General features: G+C 44.0%; 1 protein-coding gene across 1 annotated transcript in view; it reads right to left on the reverse strand.

Moving 5' to 3' along the window:
- Positions 1-3,875, reverse strand: part of LOC101732346 (CD48 antigen) — a 28,827-nt gene extending 24,952 nt beyond the window's left edge. Inside the window, exon 1 of the mRNA XM_004919320.4 lies at positions 3,797-3,875. Coding sequence (XP_004919377.2) covers positions 3,797-3,875 — 79 coding nt within the window. The remainder of the gene's footprint in view (positions 1-3,796) is intronic.
- Between the last annotated feature and the right edge of the window lie 8,062 nt (positions 3,876-11,937).

Here is an 11,937-nt window from a genome sequence, read left to right on the forward strand (position 1 = left end):
GAAATGAGCATAATTAGTTAATAAATTAATTAATAAAATTGTGTAAGAATTCAAGCAATTTAAGCAGTGCAGTTTTAGGCTCCAGTCCTTAAGAAGGATATTAATGAGCTGGAGAGAGTGCAGAGACTGCAACTAAACTGGTAAAGGGGATGGAAGGGTTAAACTATGAGGTTAGACTGTCAGGGTTGGGGTTGTTTTCTCTGGAAAAGAGGCGCTTGCGAGGGGACATGATTACTCTGTACAAGTACATTAGAGGGGATTATAGGCAGATGGGGGGGGTTCTTTTTTCCCATAAAAACAATAAGCGCACCAGAGGCCCCCCCTTTAGATTAGAGGAACAGAGCTTCCATTTGAAGCAGCGTAGGGGGTTCCTCACGGTGAGGGCAGTGAGGTTGGGGAATGCCCTGCCGGGGGATGTTGGGTAGGGGGTTCCTCACGGTGAGGGCAGTGAGGGGGTTGGGGAATGCCCTGCCGGGGGATGTTGGGTAGGGGGTTCCTCATGGTGAGGGGAGTGAGGGGGTTGGGGAATGCCCTGCCGGGGGATGTTGTGTAGGGGGTTCCTCACGGTGAGGGCAGTGAGGGGGTTGGGGAATGCCCTGCTGGGGGATGTTGGGTAGGGGGTTCCTCACGGTGAGGGCAGTGAGGTTGGGGAATGCCCTGCCGGGGGATGTTGGGTAGGGGGTTCCTCACGGTGAGGGCAGTGAGGGGGTTGGGGAATGCCCTGCCGGGGGATGTTGGGTAGGGGGTTCCTCACGGTGAGGGCAGTGAGGGGGTTGGGGAATGCCCTGCCGGGGGATGTTGGGTAGGGGGTTCCTCATGGTGAGGGGAGTGAGGGGGTTGGGGAATGCCCTGCCGGGGGATGTTGGGTAGGGGGTTCCTCACGGTGAGGGTAGTGAGGGGGTTGGGGAATGCCCTGCTGGGGGATGTTGGGTAGGGGGTTCCTCACGGTGAGGGCAGTGAGGTTGGGGAATGCCCTGCCGGGGGATGTTGGGTAGGGGGTTCCTCACGGTGAGGGCAGTGAGGGGGTTGGGGAATGCCCTGCCGGGGGATGTTGGGTAGGGGGTTCCTCACGGTGAGGGCAGTGAGGGGGTTGGGGAATGCCCTGCTGGGGGATGTTGGGTAGGGGGTTCCTCACGGTGAGGGCAGTGAGGTTGGGGAATGCCCTGCCGGGGGATGTTGGGTAGGGGGTTCCTCACAGTGAGGGCAGTGAGGTTGGGGAATGCCCTGCCGGGGGATGTTGGGTAGGGGGTTCCTCACGGTGAGGGCAGTGAGGTTGGGGAATGCCCTGCCGGGGGATGTTGGGTAGGGGGTTCCTCACGGTGAGGGCAGTGAGGGGGTTGGGGAATGCCCTGCCGGGGGATGTTGGGTAGGGGGTTCCTCACAGTGAGGGCAGTGAGGGGGTTGGGGAATGCCCTGCCGGGGGATGTTGGGTAGGGGGTTCCTCACGGTGAGGGCAGTGAGGGGGTTGGGGAATGCCCTGCCGGGGGATGTTGGGTAGGGGGTTCCTCACGGTGAGGGCAGTGAGGGGGTTGGGGAATGCCCTGCCGGGGGATGTTGGGTAGGGGGTTTTTCACTGGGAGGGCAGTGAGGGGGTTGGGGAATGCCCTGCCGGGGGATGTTGGGTAGGGGGTTCCTCACGGTGAGGGCAGTGAGGTTGGGGAATGCCCTGCCGGGGGATGTTGGGTAGGGGGTTCCTCACGGTGAGGGCAGTGAGGGGGTTGGGGAATGCCCTGCCGGGGGATGTTGGGTAGGGGGTTCCTCACGGTGAGGGCAGTGAGGGGGTTGGGGAATGCCCTGCCGGGGGATGTTGGGTAGGGGGTTCCTCACGGTGAGGGCAGTGAGGTTGGGGAATGCCCTGCTGGGGGATGTTGGGTAGGGGGTTCCTCATGGTGAGGGCAGTGAGGGGGTTGGGGAATGCCCTGCCGGGGGATGCTGGGTAGGGGGTTCCTCATGGTGAGGGCAGTGAGGTTGGGGAATTCCCTTCCTAGTGATGCTGTAATGGCAGATTCTGTTAATGCCTATAAGAGGGGCCTGGATGAGTTCTTGAACAAGCAGAATATCCAAGGCTATTGTGATACCAATATCTATAGTTAGTATTAATGTTTGTATATAGTTATGAGCGAATCTGAAAATGTAATGCGTCAAAAAAAATTGTCGCCCGTGACTATTTTTTTGTGGCCCGCAGCTATTCTTTTGTCGCCCGTGGCTATTCTTTTGTCGCACGGCTATTCTTTTGTCGGCCGCGGCTATTCTTTTGTCGCCCGTGGCTATTCTTTTGTTGCATGGCTATTCTTTTGTCGCCCACGGCTATTCTTTTGTCAAGCGGCTATTCTTTTTTTGACGTCTGACTATGCCGGCGACAATTTATGGACATGCGGCAAATTTTTCCACGGCAAAAGTTTCGTGAAACAATCCGCCAATGGCGAAATGCGGAAATTCGCTGCAAATCCATGCCTGCCGAAACATTTTGACAATCACTGTTTGTATATATAGTTTATGTATATGTTAGTAATAGATTGGTAAGTATAGGGTGTGGGTGCTGGGTTTACTTGGAAGGGTTGAACTTTATGGACTCTGGTCTTTTTTCAACCCTATATAACTAAGTAACTTTACTAGTCTAACAGTTTTCATTAGGACTTTACAACCCCATCAATGCTTTACAATGGCTGTAACACTTAAAGTTGTGGAAAAGAGTGTACACATATTTATTAATATGACAAAATGGCACTAAACAATCATATATTAGCAACACTACTAAGAGTGATAGCATTGTACTTCAGCAACTTGTCTGAGCCCCAGCGTTAGGCTGTAATGCTGCCATAGGACAGGATGGGGATGTGGTCACCCCACAGTTTCTAACACCCAGTGCTGAATGACATGCAATGAGCATATTTCCATTTTAAAGCTTTAGGGACAATGACCAACCAATCTACAGTAGTAGGACAGCTAAAAAATCTAAAGGTCACAGCCACTTCATTTTCTTGAATCCTTTCTGATACACACAAACCTTACTCACCTACTGCTTTCTCCCAATCATGTGATTCCAGCTCAGTCTCACCTTATAGTCAGTGGCGTGATATCTTGCTTTTATGTTATATTACAAAAATACAGCTGTTTGCAAAAACGGAGATAAAAGAGGTGTGGATTTGACAATCCGAATCTCCGCATTTCGCCATTGGCGGATTGTTTCGCAAAACGGATGAAAAAATTTGCAGCAGAAAAATTCGCCGCACGTCCAAAAATTGTCACCTGCGTCAAAAAAGAATAGTCGCGGGCGTCAAAAGAATAGATGCGTGATGAAATAATAGCCGCAGGCGACAAAATAATAGCCATGTGACAACATAATAGCTGCAGGCGACAAAAGAATAGTCGTGGGACGACATTTTCGTCATTTTCGACATTTTCCCCAACAACAAATAGTAAAAAGACAAATGCTTATTTATAGCACTATAATCACATAGGACTAATGTTTGTTAACATTATTGGTTAATACCAAATTGTGATATGAAAAACATAAACTGTTTGCGAAGTCGGCGAGTTGTACTTGAAGTAGTGCTTTCTGAACTATGTGCACTACCTTTTCTACTAGAGCGTGTTGGCGCCACTCATTACCAATTACCAATACACTGCACTTCGTAACCAATATTACCTGCAATGATAGAAAGTGACGATTATCTGACTTTGCTTCTGACAGGTGGTAATGATGAATCTGTTTTAAAAAACATTGTAAACATTTTATTAATATTAAGCTTCTCTGCAAGGGAAAATACACTTATATTAATGTCATTGGACCTACGTTTGGTGACATTTCTGTCAGAATCAAAAACACCAGCAACACCAGTCACGCTGTCTCCATGGATAAGAGGCAGGAACATTTCCTCATACGCAGTGAAGAAATTCTTTTTAGAAGGCCCACCTCCAGTTCCAGAACTAAACAAAATATATGAATGCTTTTATTGTGTTGCCTACAATAAGCAATCCCATGACAACAAAGTCAGTTTTTGTTACTCATTGTTGCCCAAATGAATCCCTGTCTTTCCAGTGTAACAAGTAGAATAGTAAGGCATGCTCTGACACTAACCCTACTAAACTACTGCAACTTGCTACTAACTGGCCTCGCTAACTCCCATCCCTCTCCCTTATATTCTGTATTAAACAATGCTTCCACAATGATCCTCCTTCATAAAGGAGAGTACAGGGCATTAACCATTTTATACAAAATTATTATTATGATGACCCCCTATTTACTATATTTATTTGTTGTTGTACTCAACATCCTTGGGTACTTAAGTAGCGCAGAAAATGATAGGCGTGCGTATGTACATACAGTGGCTTGCAAAAGTATTCGGCCCCCTTGAACTTTTCCACATTTTGTCACATTACAGCCACAAACATGAAACAATTTTTATGGAATTCCACGTGAACGACCAATACAAAGTGGGGTACACGTGAGAAGTGGAAGGAAAATCATACATGATTCCAAACATTTTTTACAAATAAATAACTGCAAAGTGGGGTGTGCATAATTATTCAGCCCCCTTTGGGCTGAGCGCAGTCAGTTGCCCATAGACATTGCCTGATGAGTGCTAATGACTAAATAGAGTGCACCTGTGTGTAACCTAATGTCAGTACAAATACAGCTGCTCTGTGACGGCCTCAGAGGTTGTCTAAGGCTGATGCCACACCAGACGTAGGGCTGATTTTTTCGGCAAGCGGAAAAACGCTTGCCGAAAATTCAGCCCTACGCCTGCTACTTGTGCTTGCACCCGAATGAATGGGATACGCTCGGGTGCAGGCACATGTAGCCGATATACGCACGAAAACGCGAGACTTTGCATTCTCTCGCGTTTTCGTGCGTATATCGGCTACATGTGCCTGCACCCGAGCGTATCCCATTCATTCGGGTGCAGGCACAAGTAGCAGGCGTAGGGCTGAATTTTCGGCAAGCGTTTTTCCGCTTGCCGAAAAAATCAGCCCTACGCCTGGTGTGGCATCAGCCTAAGAGAATATTGGGAGCAACAACACCATGAAGTCCAAAGAACACACCAGACAGGTCAGGGATAAAGTTATTGAGAAATTTAAAGCAGGCTTAGGCTACAAAAAGATTTCCAAAGCGTTGAACATCCCACGGAGCCCTGTTCCACCGATCATTCAGAAATGGAAGGAGTATGGCACAACTGTAACCCTACCAAGACAAGGCCGTCCCCCTAAACTCACAGACCGAACAAGGAGAGCGCTGATCAGAAATGCAGCCAAGAGGCCCATGGTGACTCTGGGGGAGCTGCAGAGATCTACAGCTCAGGTGGGGGAATCTGTCCATAGAACAACTATTAGTCATGCACTGCACAAAGTTGGCCTTTATGGAAGAGTGGCAAGAAGAAAGCCATTGTTAACGGAAAACCATAAGAAATCCCGTTTGCAGTTTGCCACAAGCCATGTGGGGGACACAGCAAACATGTGGAAGAAGGTGCTCTGGTCAGATGAGACCAAAATGGAACTTTTTGGCCAAAATGCAAAACACTATGTGTGGCGGAAAACTAACACTGCACATCACTCTGAACCCACCATCCCCACTGTCACATATGGGGGGGCAGCATCATGCTCTGGGGGGGCTTCTCTTCAGCAGGGACAGGGAAGCTGCTCAGAGTTGATAGGAAGATGGATGGAGCCAAATACAGGGCAATCTTGGAAGAAAACCTCTTGGAGTCTGCAAAAGACTTGAGACTGGGGCGGAGGTTTACCTTCCAGCAGGACAACGACCCTAAACATAAAGCCAGGGCAACAATGGAATGGTTTAAACCAAAACATATCCATGTGTTAGAATGGCCCAGTCACAGTCCAGATCTAAATCCAATGGAGAATCTGTGGCAAGATCTGAAAACTGCTGTTCACAAACGCTGTCCATCTAATCTGACTGAGCTGGAGCTGTTTTGCAAAGAAGAATGGGCAAGGATTTCAGTCTGTAGATGTGCAAAGCTGGTAGAGACATACCCTAAAAGCCTGGCAGCTGGAATTGCAGCAAAAGGGGGTTCTACAAAGTATTGACTCAGGGGGCTGAATAATTACGCACACCCCCCTTTGCAGTTATTTATTTGTAAAAAATGTTTGGAATCATGTATGATTTTCGTTCCACTTCTCACGTGTACACCACTTTGTATTGGTCTTTCACGTGGAATTCCAATAAAATTGATTCATGTTTGTGGCTGTAATGTGACAAAATGTGGAAAAGTTCAAGGGGGCTGAATACTTTTGCAAGCCGCTGTACATACATACATACATACATAACACAAAAGTAAAGAAAGCAGGAAAGAAGAATGAGAAAGAAGAAGCAAGAAAAGCAGATGAGCAAGTGTTAAATATAAATATCTCTGTATGATGTGTACCTATATTTGGATTCAACAGGCAGTTGCTCCCACGTAGCAGGTCATGAAAAACACCTGCCCTCACATAGGGGGCACACACAGAGACTTTCAATACCTTTCCCTCAGATGGATCACTCACTGGGATCCACAGGGTGTAGAGGCACCAGAAATAAAAGAGGTTGTAGACAGCAGAAATAAAAGCAGTAGGAGTGGAGTGTCAAAGCTAGAATTGCCACCAGGCTGATATTTCATGGCCCAGCTGGTAAATTACCAGCCAAGGCTGGGGCTGGCATTACATATTTTCCAGCAATGTACTTGCCAGTAAATTTGTTATAACTAGTCCTCCGACCCTGGCATGCCCCTGATCCACCCAAACCCCTATTCAAACTCCGCCTCTACCTGCTCAACTTATTTTACCATATTTTGCTCAATATTATAGCTGAAATCAACTTTATTGAAACTCAAATATGAAAAAAAAACACTTGAAAGAAGGTGAGATATAAATAAATAGTTAAGGTATTCTTTACTTTGGCCAGCAGGTAGTACCAACCCCTAAGGTGTGCCCTAAAACTGGCTATACACTGGAAGCTTTTAGCTGAGGATTAAAGCCGGCCATACACGCACCCATATTATATTGGTCGTCTTGTAGATTGGGCTGGTTAAAAAATTTTGATTGGGTGCAGTTGATGATAAAAAATTATAAAATAGGATTGGAACAGGTCCCCTTTAAATGAGTTTAGTCATTTGTTTATTTTATTACTGAACATGAGAAAAATCCACTTTTATCATATTGACCTATAAATGTTGTCACTGTATTTAATTATATCTCTTAACACTAAAATTCTAAACATAATTAACACAAGTCTACCTTTTGCACAATTTTTTTCAACATCTTAATCCACAAGCTCGGTTTCATTAGATTTCTGGTGAGTTACCACATGTTTATACCAAGCTGTAGTGTGAGATGCTGCATGTTACTAAGGGAAGTGAGGCAGCCGGCCATAGCAAGCGTGTTGGTATTGGCCTCGTCTGTAACGGATATGGTCAGTGCCCTGCATGATTTCTCTTATACAGATGGTCAGGAAATGTTTCTTTTCAACATCACCTACTTATATGTGGGGCCCAAACAGTGTCATAGTGACGGCACAGCCAGATAAATACAGGGGCCATAATGAAAGCATTTGCACTTACCCTTAAAGGAACAGTAACATCAAAAAATGAAAGTGTATAAAAGTAACTAAAATATAATGTGCTGCTGCCCTGCACTGGTAAAAGTTGTGTGTTTACTTCAGAAAGTCTACTATAATTTATATAAATAAGCTGCCATGTAGCCATGGGGGCAGCCATTCAAAGGAGAAAAGGCACAGGCACATAGCAGATAACACCATTGTATTCTACAGAGCTTATCCGTTATCTGCTATGTAACCTGTGCCTTTTCTCCTATTTTCCAGCTTGAATGGCTGCCCCCGGGGCTACACAGCAGCTTATTATATAAATTATAGTAGTGTTACTGTAGCAAACACACCAGTTTTACCAGTGCAGGGCAACAGTGCATTACATTTTTATTACTTTAAAGCTCTTTAATTTTTTAGTGTTACTGTTCCTTTAACTCAGGAAGTCTAGTGAGAAAGCAGGGAGCTGTTAAGCCCCAACTCATTAACGTACAACTAAATGTAGTTCCAAGCAAGAGTACCAAGCAAGTCAGTATTAGTTTGGCAACTATAATTTAAGACAGTTGGTATGAAACCTATAATGAGAAAGTGTAAACTATGCCCTGTGGTAAGGAGGTATTCTCATTGGCCCAAGGATGGTATGAGTAGTTTATTTTCCCTAGTCTATAGAACTGAAGGGACAACATGGTTTTTCCTCTTTAGACTGCACCTGGTGTCGGGGAGGATGTCGGCTTCAGTCTAAAGAGAAAAACCCATGTTGTCCTTTCAGTTGTGAAAACGCCGAGGTCAAAGTGGCATTGTATGTAGAACACCGCTTGTCACCAACATCCAGTGGCACTTTGACATCCTTACCCCAGCGGTTTCACAACAGTTCACACTTCCAGTCATGTACTTTGAAGGATTAACCCCTGCATCAATGAGAATCATGGTATAGGTATGGGATCCCTTATCCGGAAACCCGTTATCCAGAAAGTTCCAAATTATGGAAAGACCATCTCTCATAGACTCCATTATAAGCAAATAATTCTAATTTTTAAAAATGATTTCCTTTTTCTCTAGAATAATAAAACAGTACTTGTACTTGATCCCAACTAAGATATAATTACCCCTTATTGGGGCAGAACAGTCCTATTGGGTTTATTTAATGATTAAATGATTCCCTTTTCTCTGTAATAATAAAACAGTATCGGTACTTGATCCCAACTAAGATATAATTATCCCTTATTGGGGGCAGAACAGCCCTATTGGGTTTATTTAATGGTTAAATGATTCCCTTTTCTCTGTAATAATAAAACAGTACCTGTACTTGATCCCAACTAAGATATAATTACCCCTTATTGGGGCAGAACAGCCCTATTGGGTTTATTTCATGGTTAAATGATTCCCTTTTCTCTGTAATAATAAAACAGTACCTGTACTTGATCCCAACTAAGATATAATTACCCCTTATTGGAGGCAGAACAGCCCTATTGGGTTTATTTAATGGTTAAATGATTCCCTTTTCTCTGTAATAATAAAACAGTACCTGTACTTGATCCCAACTAAGATATAATTACCCCTTATTGGAGGCAGAACAGCCCTATTGGGTTTATTTCATGGTTAAATGATTCCCTTTTCTCTGTAATAATAAAACAGTACCTGTACTTGATCCCAACTAAGATATAATTACCCCTTATTGGAGGCAGAACAGCCCTATTGGGTTTATTTCATGGTTAAATGATTCCCTTTTCTCTGTAATAATAAAACATTACCTGTACTTGATCCCAACTAAGATATAATTACCCCTTATTGGAGGCAGAACAGCCCTATTGGGTTTATTTCATGGTTAAATGATTCCCTTTTCTCTGTAATAATAAAACAGTACCTGTACTTGATCCCAACTAAGATATAATTACCCCTTATTGGAGGCAGAACAGTCCTATTGGGTTTATTTAATGGTTAAATGATTCCCTTTTCTCTGTAATAATAAAACAGTACCTGTCCCAACTAAGATATAATTACCCCTTATTGGGGCAGAACAGCCCTATGGGGTTTATTTAATGGTTAAATGATTCCCTTTTCTCTGTAATAATAAAACAGTACCTGTACTTGATCCCAACTAAGATATAATTAATCCTTATTGGGTTTATTCAATATTTAAATGATATTTAGCAGACTTAAGTTATGGAGATCCAAATTATGGAAAGATACCTTATCTGGAAAAACCTAGGTCCCAAGCATTCTGGATAACAGGTCCCGTACCACTGTGACTGGATCATATCTTCTTACACCTGTCAGTCTCAGCCAACACCTAACTGATTAAGTTCAATGGAACCATTATGATTGGATGCCTGTGACTGTACTGCCCTCAAGGGTTTAAGTGCTGGGGAATTCTCCACCACTCAGTTGAACTGCAGAAGCCACTCAGATGAGTAGTGAAATGTTTTCAAGTAAAAACTCAGAAAAGTCCAGTTGTTTTAGACTTAATTCTACTAGATACTGGTACTTTGAAATATTCATTCATATACCGTCTAAAAACACAGGGCTTAAAATGCCCCAGAACATGTCTGTACTTGTTTCCCTGCAAGTTCCTGTATGCCTCCTCGATGATATTTTTAACAGACGCACATCGACTGCTATATCCTGCCCCTCCCCTTTTGTTGATCTTTATTTCTTCCATTCCTGAATTCTTCTCTAAGATGACTCTCTAAAATGCAAAGCCTACCTCATGGGGCATTAGCACGCCATCTCATTTAGTCTTGGCACATCCACCTTTCATCTCAGTGGGGCAAGGGCCTCCTTTCTCATGAGTATTAACATTTATAAAACATTTACTGTGGGCACGGGCACAAGTTTTGGAGTGCAAAGGGGTGAAAAATAGTGCTGTTTAAAGCTCATACACACAACACATGAACCCTTGCCTTTATGTGCTCCGTGCCTTGTGCTGGAGAGAAAAGCACAGTCCTCACAAGGAATGAGCTTACATTTTACAGTTTTTCTCTTCAGGGTTAAAATATTTCTTGGAAAGGGCCCATAGGTGTGTCTATTTGTGCCTTTTTTCAACTTGATCAGCTGTTTTTCTCCTACTTGGTGCAACAATGCATTGCTTTTTGGCATGCCTCTTCCTCAGGTAGTCCTCACACCTAGCCCACTGTTTATAAGTGTACCTGAATAAAGTAACCAAAAAGAAAAGCTCATAATGAAAATGGTTGAGCCGAGGTGGGGGGGGGGGGGACTTTTTTTGTACCAATTTGAAGCATTCTGGCCCTTTTTTTAGCACAGGTATATAATCTATTATCCAAAATGCCAGAGCCATATCCAATAGCACTCATTCTGTAACAGTTTTGCTTTAGAACAGTGATCCCCAACCAGTGGCTCAGGGGCTACATGTTGCTCCCCAACCCCTTGGGTGTTGCTACCAGTGTCCTGCCAAAAAAGCCTCCTGTGGGCTGCCTGTCCACATAGGAGCTACAAAATAGCCAATCACAGCCCTTATTTGGTACCCCTAGAAACATTTTTCATGAGTGTGTTGCTCCCTGACTTTTTTTTACATTTGAATGTGGCTTAGAGGTAAAAAAGGTTGGGGATCCTTGCTTGGCCACCAGTAGAATCCTATTAAATGCTAGCATTCATTCTATTCTTGCCCAAGTGCATAACCTTCATTCATCAACACTGAATTTAAGGGAGAACTAACCCTTAAACCAAATATGGGTAAAAAACTTATTGTACCAGCCTAAAGGGTCAGCATTTTTATAGTAGCAATGATGCAGGACTTCAAACTTGTCACCATCTTGGAAAGTGGCACTGCACATGCTCAGTGGGCTCTGGGCAGCTGTTGAAAAGCTGAGCTTAGGGGTCGTCACAAATTATCAACAGAAAATGAGATTTACCTGTTATATTATCTAATTATCTAACTTTGTCAACAATGAGGGCAATTTCAATCTTCACATCAGTGACATTTCTGATATTTTACCCACAACCACATTGTGTTTCCTGTTACACTGATGCCTCTGACCCTCTTCTCTCTGAGAACTTGCCTGGCTGTGGTTATTTGCTCTCTGTGTGGGGATGCAAAGAAACGAAAGCAGTCACTAACTGGACACCATCACTAGCAGGATATGGTTTCTTTTTCATTTAATTTTTTATTTGTTATTGTGTTTGCTTATTATCCAGATTCAGATTTGTTGGATTTATTTGTTCATTACTATAACCCTAGGCCCTATGCTGTGATATAGGATAGAATTTGGGAGGATTTTTGCTTACAGAAAGCATTATGAATTCCCCATAGTGGAATACAAATACTTGATTTAATTTCCAGCTTTGCCCCTGCAGAGCAACTCAGATACCAGGGGCAGCAGTGGACTGTTCTTATGGGATTATTACCCCCTTATGTCATTCGAAAAAATTTTGTCATTAGAAACAAC

The sequence above is a fragment of the Xenopus tropicalis genome, chromosome 8 (genome assembly GCF_000004195.4).
Source record: "Xenopus tropicalis strain Nigerian chromosome 8, UCB_Xtro_10.0, whole genome shotgun sequence".
NCBI lineage: Eukaryota > Metazoa > Chordata > Amphibia > Anura > Pipidae > Xenopus > Xenopus tropicalis.